Consider the following 22,681-nt stretch of genomic DNA (forward strand, 5'->3'; position numbering starts at 1 on the left):
GACGGAAAAACGGCTGCCGCATCCACCGGCGCTTCGGCTCACCGATCCCTCTGATGTATTGCAACAACACAATGAGGCTCGCGATTGTGACAATAAAAATAAAGCCATCTTGAGTGGAAATAATCAAGCACATTGGCAAAAGAGCCACAGATCGCAACTGCAAAGACAATAAAATGTATTTCACGCTAGTTTTCATGGAAAAGGCACATTGCGCAATGTCCCCCTTTTTGCAAATCATGGGAACTTTGTTTGGGGACCCAGAACGGTAAAGACATGTTGATATGAAAAATATGACTTTTTTTTTCATCTTAGAAGCAATTACCGGTAGTACAAGTTTGAAAACTAACCACTGCTAGTAATTCAAATAAAAAAACTGCTTTTCAGGAAATTCAGTGAGGCGTGTCTTTACCGCTACTAATCCAATTCTAAAAATAGGAAGCATTAACACGATGAGCGCCTTCACAAATATGAATATGATTAATCATGAATAATAACACTATGAAAGGTGATTTGAGAGGTCATGTCGCTCAGTTTCAAAAAACGCTGATGACCCCTGCCAATATCCGTCAGTTATTAAATAAAAAAACAAAAAAAGGCAGCATACAAGGCAGACTACATTTAATGAAGATAGACACACTCGGCTCAATTTATAAACATGGCAGTGTTCTATCTTGGCGCATTAAACACAACCTGAGGGCTTAAAAGTCAGAGCAGCCGCTTTAACAACATCACGCGTAGGCAATTGGACCTCCTTTCTGTTATCAGGAGGAACATTGTTTCACAGCTTCGATGTCAGTCTTTCGCAAATCTCAAAGTCCTTGACTGCCAGGGCCGAGTCTCGGGCCAAGGGGGCGGGGAGGACAATGGAGCAGTCGCTGTCAAAATACTTTCCGCTGATGCCTTCGGCTTCCTCTGACACGGCGCAGTAGATGGCGCTGACTGCCCCCTCTTCTGCAGACTGAGGAGACGTGGAAAGGATGGTCAAATAACAACTCGAGCCAGACGGAGGTTAAGAAGCATTAAAATAAATGAGGGAGGGGCCTTTGCGCCGTTGTGGGAGTAGACGCAGCTGACTTGTGAGAGCGGCTTCATTCATTCCCTATGAAATTTGAACGCTGCAGAGGCTCCACAAGTAACGTGAATGACGCACTCACCTTGAAAAAGAACTGTCCAATGAGGTTGAAGATACAACGAATCCTGAAGGGGTAGTGCCTCATCATTCCCGTCATGACAATACCAGGATGGACCGAGTTGGCCGTGACGCCTACATCCACATTTGTCACATACACGTGCGTGCCAGCAAAACGGTAATAATTGTTAGCGTTAACAAATGGAATTCAAAGTCACTTGAGACTTACCTGATCCTCGAAGCCTCCGCGCTAACTCGTTCGTGCAGATGATGTTGTGCAACTTGGTGTGGTTGTAAACTCGATCGAGGTTGTAAGTGACATTTTCCCCACGAAAATGAGAAAAGTCCACTTCACCCTTTTTGTGGTTGACGGAGCTGACAGTGACAATGCGTGCTGGGGCGGAATTTTTGATCAGGTCTGAAAGAAAGAGGGGTGGGGGGGCGCAGAGTGCATCAGTACTTATGAGCAATTTTTTTTTTTTGGGGGGGGGTGCCAATGAAAAGCTTGTGTCGAATATGCAGATGTTTGGGTTTTTTTTTTTTTTTTATGAAACAGAATCTGTTTCTACCTTGTCAGATATACAGGAAAATACGCACAACACTTTGAGATGCATATTTTCATGATCCAAATGATTGGTTGCAAAAGAAACATCAAACCCATCTTTGGTAATCTCCCGGGGTAAACCTAATGGAAAAAAAGTGAGAAACATTAGATGGGGCTTGCACCTCCAACCGAAAGCGTTTTTTCTTATGCTCCCACATTGTAAACACGGAGTAAAAACAAACCTCTATAAAAAAAAAAAAACGACCTGCATATCCTTTATTTTGTGTCGCTGAATTGTACTCAGATGAGATTTATTTCCATTTGATTTTTTTTTTCCAAAAAGGATGGGTGTGCTCCCAGGCTATTTATAATACTGTCAGTTAAAGAGGAAATTCCAAAACAGCTCATCTGATTCAGAGTGCATTTGGGTTATGCAACGTTGGTCTCAACTACAGTATTGATTTCATCCAAAAAAAATTCCACTGCAATCAATGCATTCAGACACACACATTCTTGGGCTCAATCTTCAAACGTGGTCCTCATAAAACGACCAATCTAAACTTCAAGGGTGAAGTTTTGCACCTGACACCGCAGCATTGTTGACGAGGATGTGAAGAGCACGTTCCTCCTCCAGAATCTTCTCAGTAAATTCTCTGACAGAATCCAGAGAAGAAAGGTCCACCTGACGCACGTGCACGTCGGGGTTTCCCGTTTGTGCTTGGATTTCTTGAGCTGCCGCTGCGCCACGGGACACACTTCGACAAGCCAGAATGACCCGGGCACCCCGGCGAGCAAAGTCCATGGCGATGAACTTTCCGATCCCTAAGAGCAAGCAGCGGGGGAAGAGAAAAACCAGCAGCGCGGTACAATCAGCAAGTTATTATTTTCGAAGGGTCAATTTGTCGACGGTATTTTAACAATGGCGTTGATGCTAACTTTAAGCATGACTGTATTCAACGACATCTGTTTAAAACGTCAGAATAGTGGGTTTTACATCAGTGTTAACAAAAAAAAATAAATCAATAGGACCGTCCATTGCAGAATACAAACACCGTAAAGTTGCATGCATAACTTAACATGCTGATACCATCAAACAACCACCTGAAATTCTTTCGCAACACCTGAAAATGATTTTGGCCACCAGATAAGTGACATGAGCACATGACAACAGTCGGCATGAAATGAGACATTCTGCTTTCCATGACTCACATACACGTGCGTGCCAGCAAAACGGTAATAATTGTTAGTGTTAACAAATGGAATTCAAAGTCACTTGAGCCTTACCTGATCCTCGAAGCCTCCGCGCTAACTCGTTCGTGCAGATGATGTTGTGCAACTTGGTGTGGTTGTAAACTCGATCGAGGTTGTAAGTGACATTTTCCCCACGAAAATGAGAAAAGTCCACTTCACCCTTTTTGTGGTTGATGGAGCTGACAGTGACAATGCGTGCTGGGGCGGAATTTTTGATCAGGTCTGAAAGAAAGAGGGGTGGGGGGGCGCAGAGTGCATCAGTACTTATGAGCAATTTTTTTTTTTTGGGGGGGGGTGCAAATTTGGTCAGGTTTTGTCAGGTCAGATGGTGGAAGAGAAATAACTGGCATGGCAAAGATCCTCACTTGACAATTGCGCAACATTCAGGTTTACCAGCGCTCTACCAAAACTCTTGACACACATTCGAAGGACGTCTCGAATCCTACCAAGTAGTTGGTTGGTGAGAAGGAAAGGCCCCAAATGATTGGTTGCAAAAGAAACATCAAACCCATCTTTGGTAATCTCCCGGGGTAAACCTAATGGAAAAAATAGTGAGAAGTATTAGATGGGGCTTGAAACCTCCAACCGAAAGCGTTTTGTTCTCATGCTCCTATATTGTAAACACAGAGTAAAAAACGACCTGCATATCCTTTGTTTTGTGTCGCTGAATTGTACCCAGATGAGATTTATTTCCGTTTGATTTTTTTTTTTCCAAAAAGGATGGGTGTGCTCCCAGGCTATTTATAATACTGTCAGTTAAAGAGGAAATTCCAAAACAGCTCATCTGATTCAGAGTGCATTTGGGTTATGCAACGTTGGTCCCAACTACAGTATTGATTTCATCCCAAAAAAATTCCACTCCAATCAATGCATTCAGACACAGTGAGAAACATTAGATGGGGCTTGCACCTCCAACCGAAAGCGTTTTTTCTTATGCTCCCACATTGTAAACACGGAGTAAAAACAAACCTCTATAAAAAAAAAAAAACGACCTGCATATCCTTTATTTTGTGTCGCTGAATTGTACTCAGATGAGATTTATTTCCATTTGATTTTTTTTTTCCAAAAAGGATGGGTGTGCTCCCAGGCTATTTATAATACTGTCAGTTAAAGAGGAAATTCCAAAACAGCTCATCTGATTCAGAGTGCATTTGGGTTATGCAACGTTGGTCTCAACTACAGTATTGATTTCATCCAAAAAAAATTCCACTGCAATCAATGCATTCAGACACACACATTCTTGGGCTCAATCTTCAAACGTGGTCCCCATAAAACGACCAATCTAAACTTCAAGGGTGAAGTTTTGCACCTGACACCGCAGCATTGTTGACGAGGATGTGAAGAGCACGTTCCTCCTCCAGAATCTTCTCAGTAAATTCTCTGACAGAATCCAGAGAAGAAAGGTCCACCTGACGCACGTGCACGTCGGGGTTTCCCGTTTGTGCTTGGATTTCTTGAGCTGCCGCTGCGCCACGGGACACACTTCGACAAGCCAGAATGACCCGGGCACCCCGGCGAGCAAAGTCCATGGCGATGAACTTTCCGATCCCTAAGAGCAAGCAGCGGGGGAAGAGAAAAACCAGCAGCGCGGTACAATCAGCAAGTTATTATTTTCGAAGGGTCAATTTGTCGACGGTATTTTAACAATGGCGTTGATGCTAACTTTAAGCATGACTGTATTCAACGACATCTGTTTAAAACGTCAGAATAGTGGGTTTTACATCAGTGTTAACAAAAAAAAATAAATCAATAGGACCGTCCATTGCAGAATACAAACACCGTAAAGTTGCATGCATAACTTAACATGCTGATACCATCAAACAACCACCTGAAATTCTTTCGCAACACCTGAAAATGATTTTGGCCACCAGATAAGTGACATGAGCACATGACAACAGTCGGCATGAAATGAGACATTCTGCTTTCCATGACCATTTGTTGTTTTGCTTTGCTGGCAGAACCACATGTAATGACTTGCTCAGATAAAAGCGATTTGAAAACAGGAATGGTCGTTTGATTAACTGACAAAAAATAAAAAACCCAAAACCCAAACAAACACTGCAGTCTGATTGAAAGAATTCAAGCTTTCAAGTTAGGATAGTTCTTCGGGCTACCATATAGTATAATCGTTAATCATTAGACTGATTTATGCAGGAGAGCAGCTGCACTACCACGCCAACAATCAAGAACTGGTTACGCTGTCATTGCTGCAATCAAAGACTGCTGTCATGCCGAGGCCAGCTGACTGTAAAAAAAAACAATGCCTTTACTACTTTGCAAAAGCATCAACCTCCCCAAAAACCTTGTTCAAAGATCTTTGACTGTATTCAACGACATCTGTTTAAAACGTCAGAATAGTGGGTTTTACATCAGTGTTAACAAAAAAAAATAAATCAATAGGACCGTCCATTGCAGAATACAAACACCGTAAAGTTGCATAACTTAACATGCTGATACCATCAAACAACCACCTGAAATTCTTTCGCAATGACTGAAAATGATTTTGGCCACCAGATAAGTGACATGAGCACATGACAACAGTCGGCATGAAATGAGACATTCTGCTTTCCATGACCATTTGTTGTTTTGCTTTGCTGGCAGAACCACATGTAATGACTTGCTCAGATAAAAGCGGTTTGAAAACAGGAATGGTCTTTTGATTAACTGGCAAAAAATAAAAAACCCAAAACCCAAACAAACACTGCATTCTGATTGAAAGAATTCAAGCTTTCAAGTTAGGATAGTTCTTCGGGCTACCATATAGTATAATCGTTAATCATTAGACTGATTTATGCAGGAGAGCAGCTGCACTACCACGCCAACAATCAAGAACTGGTTACGCTGTCATTGCTGCAATCAAAGACTGCTGTCATGCCGAGGCCAGCTGACTGTAAAAAAAAACAATGCCTTTACTACTTTGCAAAAGCATCAACCTCCCCAAAAACCTTGTTCAAAGATCTTAGAGCCCTGAGCTTTGCAATGAACAAAATGGCGCATCGACAGAACGGAAATTGAGTTTCCAACTGCAACAAAACATTCCATCAATTTATGATAACAAAACAAGTCTGCTCAAATGTATCAAACCTGACTACTTGCATTTGTTATTGTCAAAAAAACGTCCAGGCCTTCAGTGGAGGTGACAATGATGTCCAACGGCTTCTGCAAAGCGTGGGAAGACGCTAATTTTTCAAGTGGAGACAGAACATGGTCAGCGAATTGTGAAAAGAAAAGAAAAAAGATTTGGACAGTGACGATCTGCAGCTATTATATTATGTAACAATACAGTATGACGTATGTACAAAGTATGATGAAATTCTGAAGAAAATGTTTGCATTTCCACACACACACACACTCACACAGACACACACGAGTCAAGTGGTATCTCGATACAAGTGCATCACGATAAAATAAAATATCAAACTCCTAGAATATCGTACAAATGTTCATTTATTTAAATAGGTCAGTTCGAAAAGTGAACATTTTGTGAATGCAATTCATATCAACAATGAGCGTGATTGTTTCTTATGGAATTTCGGAATTTCTCAAGATCGTGAAGCGGGTTCAACTATTCAATTTCCAATACTCAAATTCATTGAGACGCGCTTGCATGTAGCAACAAGGGTACCCAAATATATGTCCCAATATCCAAGGATAATGTCGACAATATTTGAACAATCTGGCTGTATACCTAATGTCAAAGAATAATATCAAAATGTCGATCCATGCATTTACCGCACATGGGACACATGCATTTCACGATTGTTATAGAATGGCAAAAATCATGATCATGTAGCTTTATGAATGTCTCACATCAGCCCCATACATTTCCACATTGTCATGAATGGGTCTGAATTAAGGTTCAAAGCCCAAAAATAATCACATCTGCATTTGTAAATATATCGAACTGGTATCTAAAATTTTGGCTTTCACATAGAAAGTTTTTTTGACACGATTGTCAACTTTTATTCACAGGGGTGGACAGGGGGCCAACGTATTTGCACATAGCTAAAGCGTTTGTGTGGAATAATTCAATGAGACAGAAAATATCGCTGCTAATCCAAGACCGAAGCATACCTGAATTGCCTCCTGTCACTATCGCCGTCTTCCCTTTGAGCTGCGTGGGGCAGGCTCGCGGGTCCCACGTCCCTCTGCGCTGCCGGCGCCCCACCATCCACAGCAGCAGCGTGGGGACCATCCACAGCGGGTGAGCGATCACATCCAGCCAGTTCATGGTACTGCCAGCGTGCTTGGGGAGAAGCACAAAGAGATAGATGACTTCTGAAGCTCCAAGTTTGACGTGACGATGTGAACCGGTTCACGGTAAGTAGGAGTGATCACCGAGCTCATTACCATGTGACCATATGTAGTTAGTTACTGATTCATCGAGGCTATCGTAATAGTTCCGTTTAAGCCTTTGACGCTCGATGTGGTTCGTTTGCAAGCTTTTCTGGTCATGCCCATCATTGGCTTCATTATCTTTCAACATCTGCGCCAGGTCGTCCTTTGTAATGCGTCTCCCGTGGAACCTGTTCGGCCAAACTTTTGTTTATTGTCTGCCAACATGCCATCCTGCCTACCTGATTTGTTCATCAACTCAGTAGCATTTTACACCACGAGATGAGGCTTCAGTCTTTTCAACGTCCAAAAACAAGCCATTTTAGTTGTAATTGTCACAATTACAATATTGGGAGGGCAAAAGTAGTCACACGCTGCACTTAAGTAGTCGTACTTGTGCTAAAAATAAATAACTAAATAGTCGAATACACGGAGGAGAACTCAAACAGCGGCTTAAGTACAAATACAAGTAAAAAGTATATTGCCTGAAATTTGAGCGCCAAAGTAAAAATGAATTTCTTGTGTTTTTTGTGAACTTCGTACATACAATGAAAAAATAAAAGTTAAAAAAAAAAACAAGAGTTTCCGTAGTGCTTGTACTGAGAGCTAGCAAAACAAGGTGTTCCCCTACACTTGCTAATGCTGTGAAATAACGGTAATTTCAGAAAAAAAGTTAAATGAGCTCATACGATTGTTCCTTGCTATATTGCGTTTTATTTTTTGGTGGGTTCAGTGCATAATCAATTTTTAAAAAATAGTATTCATGCAGTTTATTTGCTATATCGCAGGATTGTGCTGTGCTTCATTTTCCACACAAGACTGTTACTGCAAACTCACAAAGCAATAAACAAGAGCCAGGAGAAAAGAGTAGTAAAAGATAGAAAATGTCCAAAGTTTGGAAACTGTTGAGGAATTTAGCCTTACTATGAGTACTATTGGGGCTGCTCGCCTCTCATTAACATATTACTCCTATATAAACGTGACTCTGTATTTTTCCTTTGCGTCCTGACGAAATCTGAAACTCTCAGAAGCCCGAATTTATTCGTATTGTGTTGTGATAAACTGCAGAAAAGACGATGTGGTGTTGGGTCTTTATTCCACCTTATAGAGAAATAAAAGGACCTGTGTCCAAGGAGTGCCATAAGGAAATGGACAGCTCCCCTCCACAATAAAACATTTCCCAATTAATACAAGAAGCTAAAGTCCAACCTACCGATTGCAAAGTACAACAATCTTAATGAACCAATTAACATAAATATAAAGACAAAAAAGACGGGGAAAAAGTACTACTATTCTGTACTTCAGTACATATGCAATTTCTTGTGTAAAAAAAAAAAAAAACACTTTGGCAAAAGCAAAAGTACTCATTCAAATAATTACTCAAGTACACATAAAGTACGGGCTATAAAATGTACTTGAAGAGTAAAAATAAAAAGCATTTTTTCTGGATGGTTTGGTCAGAAGTGGTTATGGTCAGAAGTCTTTGTCGGTTTGTAAAACTGGTCTTTATATGTCTACCTGGCCACTTGTTCAGCAAAGTATTGGGTCATAGTCTCTTTCCTTCTCTCTTTTTAAACTGTCAGATGGACTGACCTCTGACCTCTCTGTTGCATAATAAAGCTACAGTAGGTTGAACTCAATGCTGCTCCCTAGTGTCTAATCCAGAGATGTCAAACTAATTTTACTAGTTGAGGGGCCACATTCTCCTAATTCGATCTCTTATAGGCAGGACCAGTATATTCCAAGTGTAATAAACTACAAATCATAACTGCAATTCGAAATTTCTTAACAGAAAAGAGCAGCACACTGACACAACCAAAGTTTAATCAGAGAATACCTTCCACAAGGTGCAATACAGACATACTCCAAGTACATATAGATTTGAAGATGAAATGGACAAAAAGGATTGCAACCAAACTGCAATATAATATTTGTTGTTTTTTTACAGAGGATAAAGAGTAGATGAATGTGAATAATTTTGCTTGCTGTCTGGTTGTTAACAGCTGCATTATGTGTTAGGATTAAGCTGGCAGACTTTCACAGGAAAATGTAGTTTGGTGAAATCTACATGTGATTGTCTTTGTTTTATGTTTGTTTTACCAGTAAAAATAACTTGTAGGGCTCTAGTTTCATGCCCAGTGTAAATCTGGCATGAGGCGCGAGATAAATCTGTGCAGGGGTGGGCTAGACTAAGTTTTGGTATTTTTGCAGAACTGCGCAAGTCGGTGCAGCATGGCACATTTTTAAAGTTTTGTGCCAGTGTGGGTGTGCAGACTTATTTGGCCGCCAATCAAGCGACCACACGTGAGAGCCACGCTGATCATCCTTGAAGAAGAAAAGCTAGAAAGGCTCGGTATGTCAATCACAAACATCAATCAACTTCCTCTTTGCTGTCACTACATCCCCCTAACAAAACAACAACAATGAAAACAAACAGAGAAGCAAATCACACGTGGAGTTAAAACAAAAAAAGTCCATCATCTGCTGATGTCTTGTGTTTGAGGGATGTCATAAATTTGCAGTGTGTCTCTTTAGAAGCATTTCTTTTTATATTGATACACAAAATCAAAATTTAGAAGGCACTATCATCAAACATTTAGAGCCACTTAAATGTTTCAGTGTAATGCTCACTATTTCTTGTCCAATAATGTGAAGCAAATAATGGTTTGCTCGTTGCTGTCCTACGAAGGAAAACGATTGGAGGACGCAGCTGTCTGTGTGCCGGTTTGAGCACATCCGGTGGGAGGGCGGTTGCGTCGCTGCTATAAAACGGGGTCCCAATTGGAATGTGTAATGAAGAGAGCAAGAGAGCAAGAGAGAGAGAGAGAGAGAGAGAGAGAGAGAGAGAGAGGGGAGCGCACAGGAAGCGTAAAATTAGATTAGAGGACAGGGGATGCCTGTTGGAGGGACTACCATTTGTATTTGTGGACTACGCACGTGGGCAGCATGTTAGTACTTCAAATCTGAACAAGGGGTCTTTCGGTGTTTAAACTCTACTTTTAGTTTAAAAAAAAAAAAAAAGTCTTGCAAGACAAAGAGTCCAAATGAGAGAAAAGGTCAAACTTCAAGAAGAGGAAATGAAGGACTTTGCACAGTCAGCAGATGGAGGGGTCTCTCTGGGAAAAGCGTCTCTTGTAACCCGAGCTTTTCGATTAAGGAATGAAATTGTTCGCGTGGGACTCGCCGAAACTCTTTAGACGGGGAAAAAGTACTACTATTCTGTACTTCAGTACATATGCAATTTCTTTGTTAAAAAAAAAAAAAAACACTTTGGCAAAAGCAAAAGTACTCATTCAAATAATTACTCAAGTACACATAAAGTACGGGCTATAAAATGTACTTGAAGAGTAAAAATAAAAAGCATTTTTTCTGGATGGTTTGGTCAGAAGTGGTTATGGTCAGAAGTCTTTGTCGGTTTGTAAAACTGGTCTTTATATGTCTACCTGGCCACTTGTTCAGCAAAGTATTGGGTCATAGTCTCTTTCCTTCTCTCTTTTTAAACTGTCAGATGGACTGACCTCTGACCTCTCTGTTGCATAATAAAGCTACAGTAGGTTGAACTCAATGCTGCTCCCTAGTGTCTAATCCAGAGATGTCAAACTAATTTTACTAGTTGAGGGGCCACATTCTCCTAATTCGATCTCTTATAGGCAGGACCAGTATATTCCAAGTGTAATAAACTACAAATCATAACTGCAATTCGAAATTTCTTAACAGAAAAGAGCAGCACACTGACACAACCAAAGTTTAATCAGAATACCTTCACCACAAGGTGCAATACAGACATACTCCAAGTACATATAGATTTGAAGATGAAATGGACAAAGAGGATTGCAACCAAACTGCAATATAATATTTGTTGTTTTTTTACAGAGGATAAAGAGTAGATGAATGTGAATAATTTTGCTTGCTGTCTGGTTGTTAACAGCTGCATTATGTGTTAGGATTAAGCTGGCAGACTTTCACAGGAAAATGTAGTTTGGTGAAATCTACATGTGATTGTCTTTGTTTTATGTTTGTTTTACCAGTAAAAATAACTTGTAGGGCTCTAGTTTCATGCCCAGTGTAAATCTGGCATGAGGCGCGAGATAAATCTGTGCAGGGGTGGGCTAGACTAAGTTTTGGTATTTTTGCAGAACTGCGCAAGTCGGTGCAGCATGGCACATTTTTAAAGTTTTGTGCCAGTGTGGGTGTGCAGACTTATTTGGCCGCCAATCAAGCGACCACACGTGAGAGCCACGCTGATCATCCTTGAAGAAGAAAAGCTAGAAAGGCTCGGTATGTCAATCACAAACATCAATCAACTTCCTCTTTGCTGTCACTACATCCCCCTAACAAAACAACAACAATGAAAACAAACAGAGAAGCAAATCACACGTGGAGTTAAAACAAAAAAAGTCCATCATCTGCTGATGTCTTGTGTTTGAGGGATGTCATAAATTTGCAGTGTGTCTCTTTAGAAGCATTTCTTTTTATATTGATACACAAAATCAAAATTTAGAAGGCACTATCATCAAACATTTAGAGCCACTTAAATGTTTCAGTGTAATGCTCACTATTTCTTGTCCAATAATGTGAAGCAAATAATGGTTTGCTCGTTGCTGTCCTACGAAGGAAAACGATTGGAGGACGCAGCTGTCTGTGTGCCGGTTTGAGCACATCCGGTGGGAGGGCGGTTGCGTCGCTGCTATAAAACGGGGTCCCAATTGGAATGTGTAATGAAGAGAGCAAGAGAGCAAGAGAGAGAGAGAGAGAGAGAGAGAGTGGAGCGCACAGGAAGCGTAAAATTAGATTAGAGGACAGGGGATGCCTGTTGGAGGGACTACCATTTGTATTTGTGGACTACGCACGTGGGCAGCATGTTAGTACTTCAAATCTGAACAAGGGGTCTTTCGGTGTTTAAACTCTACTTTTAGTTTAAAAAAAAAAAAAAGTCTTGCAAGACAAAGAGTCCAAATGAGAGAAAAGGTCAAACTTCAAGAAGAGGAAATGAAGGACTTTGCACAGTCAGCAGATGGAGGGGTCTCTCTGGGAAAAGCGTCTCTTGTAACCCGATCTTTTCGATTAAGGAATGAAATTGTTCGCGTGGGACTCGCCGAAACTCTTTGCACATACGTGATGATGGTAAGGAATCATTTCTTCATACTTTGTGATTGAAAACAACATCATTTGGAAACAAAATGCTGTGTGTGGGGGCGAGGGGGGGGAGTGAAACATTTGGACATGGTTTGTATATCGGTTCATTCAAGGCATAAATGAGTCATGTGATCACGCTTGTGTTCTTGTTAATCAAATTCTCTTTGCCCCCCCAAACACGTTTTGTGCTCACGTGTTTGTGTTTGTGGATTCAATCTGAAGAGGGGTCAGACAGTGGGCCACGTGGAGAGGGTCGCGAGAGTCACATGTTTGTCTGCCGTTGTAATCGATCCCATATTTAGAACTGGAAGAGACACATCGTGAAGCCCAGAGAGAAACCTTCAACGTAATACGCTGTCACGACAACAGCCCGTTTCCTAAGCATTTGTGTGTACTCCCAATTTGCGCTTCGACACCGCTTACTTTTTAACCGAAGCATAATTTGTGGAGGCAGGACTACACATTCCCCGTTCCCTGAATGAATAGCTCAGTGTGAGCCGTTTTTCGCTCATTCTACTCTGTTTGTCTGACTTGGCCTCAGAGTTTGAAGTTCAAATCCATCCAAACTTGGAGTTGTTTTTTTATTTTTTGGAGTGATTCAAATGTGACTCACCAAAGGGATAACCTTTGCCTTATTATCATGATCATTATTATTTTTCCCTTAAATTAACCCCTTTCACGCCTGATGACATGATAAGCTGTCCATTGTAGTAACCGCTGTCCCCTAAAGGATTAATTAATTCATGACTTTTGCTCGGTTAAGCATCCAGCCTGTTGCAAAGACTTATTCCGTCGGATGTTTTGTCTGTCTCTAATCATCACCCATGATGTGCTTCGCGGTGAACTCCTTGTTTTTGTGTGCAGGTATTTGGCCTCGGCTCTGTGGCGCAGGTCGTGACTGGACAAGGAGCATTTGGACATTACATAAGCATCAATCTGGGCTTTGGGCTGGGTGTCGCGCTCGGGTGTCATGTCGGAGGCAAAGTTTCAGGTATAAAAGCGGACCCATCCTTCCATCGTAAAGATAAATGCTATCTGTGCCACAATGTGCTCCGTCGTGGCTCCACCAGGCGCTCACATGAACGCGGCGGTGTCCTTCGCCATGTGCGTGTATGGCCGCCTCGCGTGGAAGATGCTCCCGCTCTACTTTTTGTCACAGCTGCTGGGGTCCTTTTTAGCCGCGGGGTCGGTTTACGCTGTGTATTATGGTGAGGACACAATGCACGGAAAAAAAACAATCGAGACTGACCACTTTCACCTTTCACGTGACATACCGGTAAATGATTGCATATTTTATGTTCGCAGAGGCAATACATGACTATTGTGGAGGGAATCTGACTGCCACCGGTGCCAAGGCTACCGCTGCTATCTTTGCCACCTATCCGGCCCCGTATCTCTCTTTGTTTGGCGGATTCATTGACCAAGTACAGTGTGCATAACATTGAGTTTATGAGACACCCTTGACAGAAAAAAAAAATGCTTCGTTGAACTTTTCCCGTGGAGCGATCCGCAGGCATTCTCATGACCTTTCTTGTGTTGTTGTGTTGGCAGGTATTTGGTACAGCGATGCTTCTGCTGTGCCTGATGGCTTTGTCCGACCAGAAAAACAAACCGGCTGAAGCAGGCAGCGAATCAACTCTCGTGGGTCTCCTGGTGCTCTTAATCGGCATTTCTCTGGGCAGCAACAGCGGTTACGCAATCAACCCCACCAGAGACCTCGGACCGAGGCTCTTCACAGCCGTTGCCGGCTGGGGGCTTGACGTGTTCAGGTAGGGAGGAATTGCACGCTGATGGGTCCCCAGGTATTCTGCAAAATTGGCACAACACAGCCATAACGGTTGATTTGGCAAGTGTTATTGGCAATATTATTTGCTCTTAATTCGTCGAAACTGGCGTCACGTCAGTCATCTGACGGGAATCTCAGTGAGCCTGCATTTCACTTGCCGAAGAAAAAACTGATGGGAAAACGGTGACGTCTTTGCAGCTTCGATATCAGGCTGTAAATGATTGCAGAGAATTTGCAACCAAGTGTTAAAAAGTCAAAGTTTGATTTGTGATTGTGAATCTGCCCCATTACTGTGAAGATAATCCCAACACTGTCCACCGGATTTGGATGTACAGTAAATACCTTCAAATTAAAGATAAAAGTCTGCGGCACATTTAAAGCCCAACCGACATTGTGAAAGGGGCCTCGTGTCCCCAAAGATAAAGAAAAAAAATTGGTCTGACTCAAATTTGTAAATACGATTTGCTTGTTGAGCTTTCTCTTTTACGTTTTGATCTGTGCAGGGCTGGAAACGGTTGGTGGTGGGTGCCCGTTATTGCCCCGATGATCGGAGGCGTGCTGGGCGCGGGGCTCTACAAGCTCTTGGTGGAACTTCACCATCCTCCACGCTCGGAAAATTGTGCTGGACCCATTAAAACCTTAGAGGAGACGGCACAAAACACCGACACTGAATTGCGTGTGTGAACGGTTTCCCAGCTGCCAAGGTGTATGGAACACGTCAAGCTGTAGTTGACACATTCCAAGGTTGTTCCGATTGGACGACTTGCGTGTATGTATCTTGGTGACTCAGTTACAATTTGCATCGTTGATGCAAAAGTAGCTGGTCTAACTTTCGAGTAACTGCTTGTTTAACACTAACTGTATTACAATCCTACCTCCTTTCAGAGACTACGGTCGTAACTTTAATATGATGCAGAGAAATAAGTGCCCATCTATTATTCATTCAAGCAATCAGCAGGGCAAAACGTTGAAAACACGACCTTGATGTTGGAACGGCTTGAAAACGACCTGAGCCTAAAGTTGAGCCAAGAAGTCTTATCGGACTTTCGCAGCCGCATTCTCGGGGGCATTACACTTCCAAGCGAATAATCAGATATCTTCCATGTGAATCCTTGGGGCAAGTATTTATTAAAGGAAAGATGACTTAACTTTTTCGACGGATTTATAAACGGTGGTTACATTAGCGCCTGAGATATTGAAAATCTGACACCGTGAGGTTCACGGTGTCAGGTGTTGATCCACGTCATTCAAGGAAAAGTAGCCACCTTTGATTTTCAATTTTCACAAGACATCATAGTTGACAGTCAAAATCGAATTGAAATGTGGAATAAAATCTCAAGCCTTTAAATATATATATGCAAAAAAAAGTAATCCGGCGATCACTTGCGTCGCTCATGATTCTCTGAAATGAAACTGTGAGCGTTGACACTCGTGACAGAGCCTCAGTCCAACCATTTCGTTCTTCAATACTACCTGAGAATACTGACAGGAGAACCTGTCGAAAATATCACCGGCGAGCCGACGTTGTTTCATCGCTTGGCGACGCCAGGTCTTCCGCTGCTGCCTGGGCTTTTGGCAGTGCTCGCTAGGCTGCACGGTGTGGATGGCTTCTTCTTTGGTGTGGGCACCTTAGCTTTGGCTTTAAACGCCTTTGTGGGATCTAACTTGTTGAGGTGCAAGTCTCCAGCCGAAGGGGTCAGGCTGAGCTCACTTCTGAAGGTCCGCGGCTGGTACAGCGATGCCCACTGCTGAAGAGGGAACACGTGTTTGAGACTCAACGCAAAAACAAATGAGAAAATGAAATCAGGTGACATTTTGATTCTTGAATGAAAATCATTTTTTGTATGTGGGTGTGTGTGTGTGTTGTTTGAACGTTGTGTCGTACTTGATTTTTAATCGACATTCACTGCACTCATGAGAATGTCAAAAAAATAAAAGTGTACCTCAATTGATCTTGCGTATTTACTACTTGACTAAGATAGGCTCACTGATGGAGAGTATTTAGAGAAGAACGATTTTTGCTACCTTAGCTTGCGGACTGGGGCCATAAGGTGTAAAAGAATACTGCCACTCAGGCAGCCCCAGGTGAGTGATCATGAGGCGGTAGTAAGAGGAGAAGGTTGCGGTTAAGAAATGCCAGCAAAGCGAGCGGTCCAGAAACCAAATTTCACTTTGCTGGGCTACCACACCTGTAAAAAGAAAAAAAAAAATGTTTACTTGGTGAGAGCCAAAATTATTGTTTTTTATTTTTTATTTTAAAGAACTGCACCTGGGGTGGAGTTTTTGTATGCCAAGCACACCTTGCCATTCCCGCCACATGAATCCAACTCAAAGATGCGACTCCGAGAATCGAAATGTGGAGGGGTGGAAGTGTCTGGCAACCCTGCTGGATGACAATGATGAATTTGTAATATTTATTTGGGTGAATTCAACATTGCAACTGTTGCCTTTGCTCCAAGTGAGTGCGCAATTTGACTGATGATCTACCGCATTCAACGCTGCTCTCATCCCAGTCTAGATCGGCCAGTGAGGGTGCATTGGGCAGAGAGAAAAGCGGTGTTGGCTGGAGAAGGGGCTGCAACCTTCCCACACTGTTAATTGTCATGCATCCTAAGGGAACACATTCGTCTAAGGGAGACACACAAAAAACATTGGGAATATATAGTTGCTTTCATTGTAAACCATAACGTTAATTCAGTACACGTAAAATTCTGTTTACAGTGTTTCCCAACTTTTACTGAGCCAAGGTGCATATTTTACATTGGAAAAATATCACAACAGGACAACACTAGAAATGTCGGTGTGAAATCTGGTTTTCTTTAGCTCAACACAGAGGCATGACTGTTGTACGAATTTCGCAAAATGGGGACATTTGCAAAATTGTCATCTGTCGTTTGTGTTATTTAATTCTTCAACCAGTCACAATAAATCGTTGGCATAGTTAGGTAAGCAAAGGGAAATTATTCATAGTAAATAATGAATTATTTTCTGAACAATGAAGCGAAATTGGATCGTTTCCTGGCATAGTTGGGAAACCCTGTGTTAGAATATTAAAACATAGGTTCACTTGCTGTCTAGTTTGACGTTCCAAGTAAGTGTAAAGCCATCTGTTGTCAGATAAAAATCTCGCAGGTCCTCTGGTAAAATACAATTGTTTTTCTGGGAAGGGGAGGAAACAGATGGTTTGTTATTTATGTGCCATTTGATTATGAACAGTTGCAGGGTTTGGAATGGGTTTTCTTCACCTGCTCCCATGACAACAGATTCCTCTTTTCTGCAGGCTCCCTCTCTGCAAGCCGCACATCGACAACACCAGGCATGCTCTCTTGTAAAAAAAAAAGGACACGATTCAGAATGTTTTTACATGGAATCGGTGATACTGTATGTACGTTAACATCCTTGCTTGCTAAACTATATGTTACAGATGTTGCTATAACTCCGACGCCGCATCAAAACACTCACCAAGGATGCGAGTGATGCCGAGCGTCAGTCTTTCAGGCACACATTTAAACGCCAATCTTTCTTTTGTCTCATCCATTCTATTACCGATGAAATTAGATTTTTATATGTCCCTAGAAGAGCATCCCCTTTTGGGTTGTAACTGAATCGGTTACCAAGGACGTCAAGCAGCCGCTGGCAACATTTCTTCTTCTTCGTTATGAGTTTATGATGTTTAACATCACTGCCACCTTCCGGTGTCACTTGATTTTCACATTTACACATATGCCACCTTAGTCCAAAAAGTTAATCACGACAGTTGTTCATTATGTAAAACTTTCTTAATTTTAATTAATATCATCACGTTACTGTGCAGTCTCCAGGAGGCGTGTTCGCTTTGGGGGAAAGAAATAAAAATAAAGAATAAAACGTTAAACGTGTAAGCCAATAGCAAGCCGTCTTTTCGAAGACTTGCCAATCAGATCTTCATATTTCACTAGGAGGCGGGGCTACAATTTCTTTGCAAGGTTTGGTTCCCTGTCACTTGCGGCGGTTGTTTCAACATGGCGGCAGCTGAAAAAAGGAATGCCAAATCTGAAATACTTTGGACGAAGAGTGGTAGGCTGATTTATTCATTTATTTGCTTACCAGTACGTTAGTTCTTATCCAGCATTTCCCCACGATGAAGTGTGTTTTACAAAACAGCAACCTACTTCTTATTTAGCAGTCAAGTATCAAAAGAAGAGACCTAATAAACCACGCTACAGGGAAACAGGACTGCGTCCGATGTGTTTATAATTTTGTATGGATTTTACTTATGCTTTTTTTTTTCTAAAATAAAGAGGTAATATATAAGAAGCACTTCTCCTTATAATTCAGTTCAGTTTTACACTCCTGCAAAACACAACGTTATAATAATAACCATGTCATAGTGATTAATGGTGCCTTTGTCGTTTAAAACTAAGCATTGTAGTGTTTTTGGAATGAACATCTTGTGTTGATTGGATTGTACAAGTATATACTTTACTCGTGAGTCTATATTGAAGTTTGTAGTACTGTATTCCTGTTTGCTGTTTTCGTCAATTTATGAAGACTGTTTTTAATGCACGTCATTTTTTGGCTGATATACACACATTTATTTGACACAATTAGAGTCCTCCATTTATTAATCAACCACAGTAGTTAATGCTGCAATCATACACCGTTCGTGACACTTGGGAGCAGAGGGAAGCTTAGCCAGTGCACAGGGAGCAGATTTTGGAGTCAAGTGTCTTGTGCAAGAGAAACTCAACTAGTCGTGACATTTTGGTCACAGCGAGAACTGTGCTGTTATACTCAAAAGACTAATCTGGATTGTTTTGATCCACATTGTAATCATGATGATTAGCCACAATGACTGAGCATTTTAAGCAGCAGTAATTTTATTGCACCGCTCTGCAACAAAACAGGTTTTAGTGGAAAATAAAACTTAAATACATTGATAATTTTTTATTGTAAATGCTATGATCTGAAATGTTTTTCTCCAATCGCAGGAGGAGACAAAGTGGTCCCTTGTAAACCAAGCGGTATAAGTACCTCAATTAAAAAAAACACCAAGATGCAAGCCCGACGCATCTCTGACTGCAAGATGGACACACCATTAAGGAGAGGCGGCACAACCCAAAGCTATGTACAAAATGATCAATGTAGCTCTGACGTTAAGGAAAATGCGTCTGCCCTTGCCTTTGCTTCCGTAACGACTGAGAACGCCCTTGTTCCAACGCTAGGTCTGATACCCCCCGTTTCACAAGTAAGGCTTTTGTCATTATTTTTGTCCTATTTGTAATTCCTACGGGTGACCCGAATGTGAAAATGACCCATGTTTCCTAGATCATATTTGGAAGTAGCAGTGCACAGAGCCAAGTCGGTTTGAAAGACCTCTGTCCTGAGGACAAACGACGCATTGCAAACCTGATTGAAGAGCTAGCCAGGTAGTTTGCTGTATGGGACTGATCCCGCTGTGTGTTTAAGTTACAAGGCAATTTAAATTAAATCCATCGTGCCCTTTGCTTTCTTGCAAAAGCAAAATTTCCTTTCATTTTCCTCCCATTTCATTTAAATATTGAAAACTGTATTGTCTCCTGTTTTTTTTTTTCCCTAGGGTGAGTGAGGAGAAGGAAGAGTCGGTGAAGCGCCTCAAAGATGAACACGATAATTTTGAAAGCAAAATCCAACAACTCGAGCAACAGAACATGCTTATAGCACATGAAAGAGAAAGTATCCTTTCAGATATTATTGACAAAATGCCAGTGCCGTAAGTCTGAATCCTCCACATCCTCTTTTGCCAAAATAATTCACAGATAGCATAGAATGCATTAATTGAGGCAATTTTCTTGATTTTAATTTTAATTCTCTTTGTTTTATGTCTAGTTTGACAGTAACCTTCAAGTGGGAGTGCAATTAAACTGAAGTCCCCCCCAATTGTTCACTATTTGCCAAACTTCTGCTTCTTGTGAAGTGAGTCGAGGAGAGTTCACCGCCATCATACGGCGCTCGTATATCAAATTTGCGCTCGCAAGTTAAAGCAAAAGCTCGCGCAAATGACGGGTTGTATCTTGAAAAACTCGCGTAAGTCAAGTCACTTGCATCTCAAGTGCATTCGAACACTGCAATTGATATGTTGTCACAGTTACGGTATTCTTCAAGGCAGATCATTCTGACCTTGAAATAATCTCTCCATATCATCTTTGATGTCGGAAAAAAATGTCTCTCTGTGCCTGTTAGCACCCGTTTCTTAAATCCTACAGATGTACTGAGGTGACAGATTTGTACAGTTTGTGACTACAACATTAGGTGCATGTAGACCGAAGCTCAAGAGAATTAGTATTTGCTTTGTGTTTGTATATTTATGACAACAAAACGTTTGGCTCCTTGTCTAATGAGATTGCGCCGGTGCAACTAATCAAAAGTCTGGTGGCTGCGTCAGTCTGTGCGACGCGTGACTGTGTCGGAGGAAGTCAACAGGGGGCACTGTTGTCCAGAGTAAGGCGTTATACAGCCTTGTGCAAATCTTGAATTCCTAGGCAGACAAATGGGGAGATTCATTTCAATTTTTTATTTTTTTTTTTGACGCCTGCCACAGTTGTCTTTTGTAAACGCTTGCAGCTTATTTGCTTTTGTGCACAAAATCAATTTCACGGTTGGAGCAATGGCCCAAACTCGAAAGCATCTATTAAGTTTGGTATTTACTAAGAAGACTTTGGTGTGTCTTTTCAATATGTTTTTGTAACCTTTACTTTGCACGTTGGGTGTCATTTCCTCACCGCGCAGCGAAAGCCGCAATATTCTTTATTCACTAATTTGAGGCTAACAACGTTTATTATGTTTTATGCGCTCTGCTGTCTTCCTTAAAATTCCACTCAGGTTCACACACAGTTGAGGCTAAATTGCTGCAAAATATGAAGAGTAATTGACCCTGCTGGTAAATTGTATGATTGGAAATGGAAGTGCATTAAATCAGGATGGCACAGCTCAATTAAATGTGCTCAGGCTTGCAGACTTGGCATTTACACCAAAGTTCCAAACTCCATTAAAAGGTATTTGAGAGAGAAAAATGTTAGGTTCCCAGCACCTCGGGGGGTGGGGGGTGTAACGTCGTCTTTTAAAAGAAGTGTGGGCAAGAGTCATGAACGTACTTCTTGGGGATAAGGTTCTGGCACTTTGCAGAAAGGTTAAGGAGACACCAAAGGCAAACACGCTGAATGAGAGGCTTGTCAAATCTAATTCCATTACGCCTTAGCTTATCTTATCTAACCAAGGTTCAGGGTTGACAGGGTGTAAGAAATGTTGGGCTGTACTTTAGCTCTAAGCCACCAAGGATGAGAGAGGGAAAGAGCAACCTTGATATTTGGGCGTTCACTTGACATTTCGAAGTGAAATGAATTTGTTCCAGAAAGACGCGATGGTTTTTGTACATTAAAGCATGTTGTTATGTGCGGAGGTCATCGCGGTGATAGTGCCCGACAAAGTAAGTAAAAGCCGAATTTACTTTATCAATCTCATATTTCTTGCTACGTTTTGCTTATTTTATTTTTTGCCCGTGACCCCCATTTTCTTAAGGTTCGATGCCGTTTTCAACTTAACCCTATGCAAGCTGTCATTCGCCATCCTTGCTGCCTTACAAACACATTTCTAGTTCTTAATCCCCACCCCCTTTTTTTGTCCCTACGCTCCTCTTCAGACTCAATCTGTTTGATTTTGCCTGCTTAAGTAGGCTTTGGAATTTTCTCTCCCCCTCCTGTGCAAATTTCTTCCTCCTCGAAGTGGATTTCATAATTTCATCTGGGCCTCAACCTGACAGGGCAGTGAATCACTTTGACAGGCCTCTTCAACCCAAGCCCTTGATTTTGAGTATTTTGGGAGCAAGGGGGAGGAGCAAGTCATTGTTGGCAATTTGCAACTGCGATGTAAACCACGGGCCTGTTGAGTACTGTACTTGGTCCTTGGCTGATGTCCAAAGATGTGGAGAAAGCCTGTTTTTTTTTTTGTAGCATCTGGCACAGAAGTGGAATCTAGTTAGCATTGCTCTTCTTGGATCAGATTGCCGAGAGTGCTTGTTGTCCAGGGGCCGCGTGTCCCCCCCCATCACCATATTAGCATGCGTTAACTTCACGTACAGCGAGACGATTCTGTGGGGGCAGCAAGACATTCTTCGTTGTGCACCGTCTCTCGTCCAACTATTTGTATTCAACCCGATGTACTGTATTGTGCATTTATGTCACGGCGAACAATTTGTTGGCAAGTGTAAGAAATCACAGGAAATTCTCTTTTCAATCTAATGTTTTGACATGTGAACAGCATGCGTTTTGCGCCGCACGACAACACTCCATCTCGGCCCGTGGCGAGTGTGTAGCTGCGGATGCATAATCAGTATCTCCCCTGCAAGACCCTTCCGTATTCATGCTGCATAAATAGACCTCCCAGCAATGGTTTACATGATGTGATGTCCTTGTGATGTCCTTTCATCCAGCAAGACTTTCACAGACACTATCAGTGCTGGGGGGGGGCAGCGGTGGGGGGGGGG

The 22,681-nt window shown here is 41.8% G+C and overlaps 4 protein-coding genes and 1 long non-coding RNA gene across 8 annotated transcripts; 3 read left to right on the plus strand and 2 right to left on the minus strand.

The window, feature by feature from the left end:
- Positions 1–184: 184 nt before the first annotated feature.
- Positions 185–7,446, minus strand: LOC109522544 (retinol dehydrogenase 12). 3 transcript variants are annotated; one of them, XM_019881210.1, is made up of 7 exons: positions 7,275–7,446; positions 6,999–7,170; positions 4,234–4,473; positions 3,290–3,460; positions 2,958–3,146; positions 1,155–1,264; positions 185–958 (listed from the first exon to the last, which is right to left on the minus strand). In XM_019881210.1, exons 1-7 carry the CDS (start codon positions 7,275–7,277, stop codon positions 779–781), a joined length of 1,065 nt encoding a protein of 354 aa, XP_019736769.1. In that variant the 5' UTR covers positions 7,278–7,446; the 3' UTR covers positions 185–778. The 3 variants fall into 3 exon arrangements, with proteins under 3 accessions (XP_019736769.1, XP_019736771.1, XP_019736770.1); XM_019881212.1 differs by having other exon boundaries at positions 3,371–3,460; positions 7,275–7,442; XM_019881211.1 differs by having other exon boundaries at positions 6,999–7,446.
- On the plus strand, positions 1,761–3,898 carry LOC109522549 (uncharacterized). Its single transcript, XR_002169579.1, has 2 exons — positions 1,761–1,828; positions 3,802–3,898. It is a non-coding gene; the product is annotated as an uncharacterized LOC109522549 (long non-coding RNA).
- A 4,524-nt stretch (positions 7,447–11,970) lies between the features above and the next one.
- On the plus strand, positions 11,971–15,065 carry aqp7 (aquaporin 7). The gene is made up of 6 exons (XM_019881213.1): positions 11,971–12,383; positions 13,260–13,386; positions 13,466–13,603; positions 13,701–13,819; positions 13,947–14,164; positions 14,685–15,065. Exons 1-6 carry the CDS (start codon positions 12,216–12,218, stop codon positions 14,863–14,865), a joined length of 951 nt encoding a protein of 316 aa, XP_019736772.1. The 5' UTR covers positions 11,971–12,215; the 3' UTR covers positions 14,866–15,065.
- A 225-nt stretch (positions 15,066–15,290) lies between these two features.
- On the minus strand, positions 15,291–17,983 carry tpgs2 (tubulin polyglutamylase complex subunit 2). 2 transcript variants are annotated; one of them, XM_019881215.1, is made up of 7 exons: positions 17,644–17,983; positions 17,427–17,506; positions 17,253–17,340; positions 16,669–16,809; positions 16,451–16,564; positions 16,207–16,370; positions 15,291–15,926 (listed from the first exon to the last, which is right to left on the minus strand). In XM_019881215.1, the coding sequence occupies exons 1-7, from the start codon at positions 17,717–17,719 to the stop codon at positions 15,711–15,713; spliced, it is 879 nt and encodes a 292-aa protein (XP_019736774.1). In that variant the 5' UTR covers positions 17,720–17,983; the 3' UTR covers positions 15,291–15,710. The 2 variants fall into 2 exon arrangements, with proteins under 2 accessions (XP_019736774.1, XP_019736773.1); XM_019881214.1 differs by having other exon boundaries at positions 15,291–15,929; positions 17,644–17,981.
- A 149-nt stretch (positions 17,984–18,132) lies between these two features.
- On the plus strand, positions 18,133–21,498 carry LOC109522548 (protein hinderin-like). Its single transcript, XM_019881216.1, has 4 exons — positions 18,133–18,237; positions 19,152–19,408; positions 19,489–19,589; positions 19,760–21,498. Exons 1-4 carry the CDS (start codon positions 18,183–18,185, stop codon positions 19,914–19,916), a joined length of 570 nt encoding a protein of 189 aa, XP_019736775.1. The 5' UTR covers positions 18,133–18,182; the 3' UTR covers positions 19,917–21,498.
- Positions 21,499–22,681: the final 1,183 nt, after the last annotated feature.

Source organism: Hippocampus comes, unplaced genomic scaffold (assembly GCF_001891065.2).
Source record: "Hippocampus comes isolate QL1 unplaced genomic scaffold, H_comes_QL1_v1.1 scaffold68, whole genome shotgun sequence".
NCBI classification, from domain to species: domain Eukaryota; kingdom Metazoa; phylum Chordata; class Actinopteri; order Syngnathiformes; family Syngnathidae; genus Hippocampus; species Hippocampus comes.

Excerpts from the sequence above, each read along its gene's own strand:
- aqp7 (XM_019881213.1), top strand. The coding sequence starts at position 12,216 with ATGAGAGAAAAGGTCAAACTTCAAGAAGAGGAAATGAAGGACTTTGCA. Across the intron at positions 13,387-13,465 it reads TGTCGGAGGCAAAGTTTCAG|GCGCTCACATGAACGCGGCG; the intron begins GTATAAAAGCGG and ends TGGCTCCACCAG. Across the intron at positions 13,820-13,946 it reads TTGGCGGATTCATTGACCAA|GTATTTGGTACAGCGATGCT; the intron begins GTACAGTGTGCA and ends TTGTGTTGGCAG.
- LOC109522548 (XM_019881216.1), top strand. The coding sequence starts at position 18,183 with ATGGCGGCAGCTGAAAAAAGGAATGCCAAATCTGAAATACTTTGGACG. Across the intron at positions 18,238-19,151 it reads AATACTTTGGACGAAGAGTG|GAGGAGACAAAGTGGTCCCT; the intron begins GTAGGCTGATTT and ends CTCCAATCGCAG. Across the intron at positions 19,409-19,488 it reads TGATACCCCCCGTTTCACAA|ATCATATTTGGAAGTAGCAG; the intron begins GTAAGGCTTTTG and ends CATGTTTCCTAG.
- tpgs2 (XM_019881214.1), bottom strand. The coding sequence starts at position 17,719 with ATGGATGAGACAAAAGAAAGATTGGCGTTTAAATGTGTGCCTGAAAGA. Across the intron at positions 17,341-17,426 it reads ATCTGTTGTCATGGGAGCAG|AAAAACAATTGTATTTTACC; the intron begins GTGAAGAAAACC and ends TCCCCTTCCCAG. Across the intron at positions 15,930-16,206 it reads GCCCCAGTCCGCAAGCTAAG|CAGTGGGCATCGCTGTACCA; the intron begins GTAGCAAAAATC and ends TTCCCTCTTCAG.
- LOC109522544 (XM_019881210.1), bottom strand. Across the intron at positions 4,474-6,998 it reads AGTGACAGGAGGCAATTCAG|GGATCGGAAAGTTCATCGCC; the intron begins GTATGCTTCGGT and ends GCTTGCTCTTAG. Across the intron at positions 1,265-2,957 it reads GCGGAGGCTTCGAGGATCAG|GCGTCACGGCCAACTCGGTC; the intron begins GTAAGGCTCAAG and ends ATGTGGATGTAG.